Raw genomic sequence first — 1272 nt, 5'->3', positions numbered from 1 at the left:
TAGTGGGAGAAACTGCCTAGAGCTCAGAGATCCAAGGGAGGACCAGTAGCTTTATAGATAGTAGCCCTGGCTCCAGCAGTGGTCCATGGGGCCGAAGATCACAAGAGCAGTGAACATCAGTGCAAACCTGCAATCGTCATCACTACATCACCAACAGGACCCCTAAATAAACCACTTGGAAGAGAGGGGGATGACATACACGGGGATCAGAGGTTCGAGATATACACAATTGTTATAAAGGCATAGTTGTACTCACTCAACAGTGAGGGCTGGCGGCCGGAGCAGCAGTAGCAGCAGCACGGGGAGTTCGCTGGCCCAGCAGTCCCGGAGCCGGTGGCGGGCCATGGCCTCAACCTCGCCTGCGCCTTCGCCCTCGCCCTCAATGGCACCTGCAGATGCCCAAGGGTCCGGGAGGAGGCAATGGGCACAGTTCTCGGGACTAGCCGCCCCGCGAGTCGCATTCGCTTTCGCTTTTACTTTAGCCCCCGGAGGGCTGGGGAGAGGTGAGAAGCGTGACAGATCTGTGACTCAGCATCCCCTCTGGAAAAAGCCCCGGCAGCCGCAGGGGGTCCTAGTGCGGCCGCGGCAGTCCCTGGAGCAATGCGAACCGCGCAGAGCAGAGTCCCGGACCGTCCCGTGCGGAGGACTGGATCCCTGTCCCCGCTTCTCTCCTCACCTCTCGTCCAAAAGCCCGGTGGGTCTCGGGTCCCAACGCAGAGGGAGTGGGCAAAGCCATTGGGAAGCAAGGTCATTCGAGTAAACTCGGCCGGTGGGCGTTCACACCTGACTTCTGCTCCAGTCCTTGACCTTCTATAGCTTGTCTCCTCCTGTCGCTCCTACTTCACCTTCCAAGTTTCCCTTCATTCCTAGACCATGGGTTAGTGGCTCTGCGCTCCCTCCACCAGTCTGATCCAAGTATGGTGGGGGAACGAACCTCATTGGTGGGTGACCCCGCAGGTGTCGCCCCAGTGCGGCTGGCCGGGTCACGTGCAGGGGTGCAGGGAATCGTAGCCCATGCCACCTGTTCACGCCTGCTGGAGCCTTGTTTACTGGAAACTAGTGCAGTATCACAATGAGGAAATTGACACTGACACAAATCATAGCCATATTCAAATTTTGTCAGTTTTCTGTGAATTCATTTGTATGTGTTTAGTTCTGTGCAGTTTTGTCAAACACACACACACACAGTAGATAGATAAATAGATGAGATCTGTAACCACTATTGCCAAGACGAAAGTGTTCCCCTCCCAGGATCTCTCCTGTTACTCTTAT

At 55.7% G+C, this 1272-nt stretch overlaps 1 protein-coding gene across 3 annotated transcripts in view; it reads right to left on the bottom strand.

Annotated features, from left to right (window-relative positions):
- The window catches only part of IL15RA (interleukin 15 receptor subunit alpha), a 38999-nt gene extending 38033 nt beyond the window's left edge, over positions 1-966 (bottom strand). Inside the window, exon 1 of one of the 3 annotated variants that reach the window (XM_006772617.2) lies at positions 677-966. In XM_006772617.2, coding sequence (XP_006772680.1) covers positions 677-752 — 76 coding nt within the window. In that variant the 5' untranslated portion in view covers positions 753-966. The remainder of the gene's footprint in view (positions 1-676) is intronic. The other 2 variants (XM_006772615.2, XM_006772616.2) reach the window with 2 other exon arrangements.
- Positions 967-1272: the final 306 nt, after the last annotated feature.

Source organism: Myotis davidii, unplaced genomic scaffold (genome assembly GCF_000327345.1).
Source record: "Myotis davidii unplaced genomic scaffold, ASM32734v1 scaffold544, whole genome shotgun sequence".
Taxonomy (NCBI): Eukaryota; Metazoa; Chordata; class Mammalia; order Chiroptera; family Vespertilionidae; genus Myotis; species Myotis davidii.
Note: the sequence above shows the minus strand (reverse complement) of the source record. Positions and strands in the feature narration are given on the sequence as shown.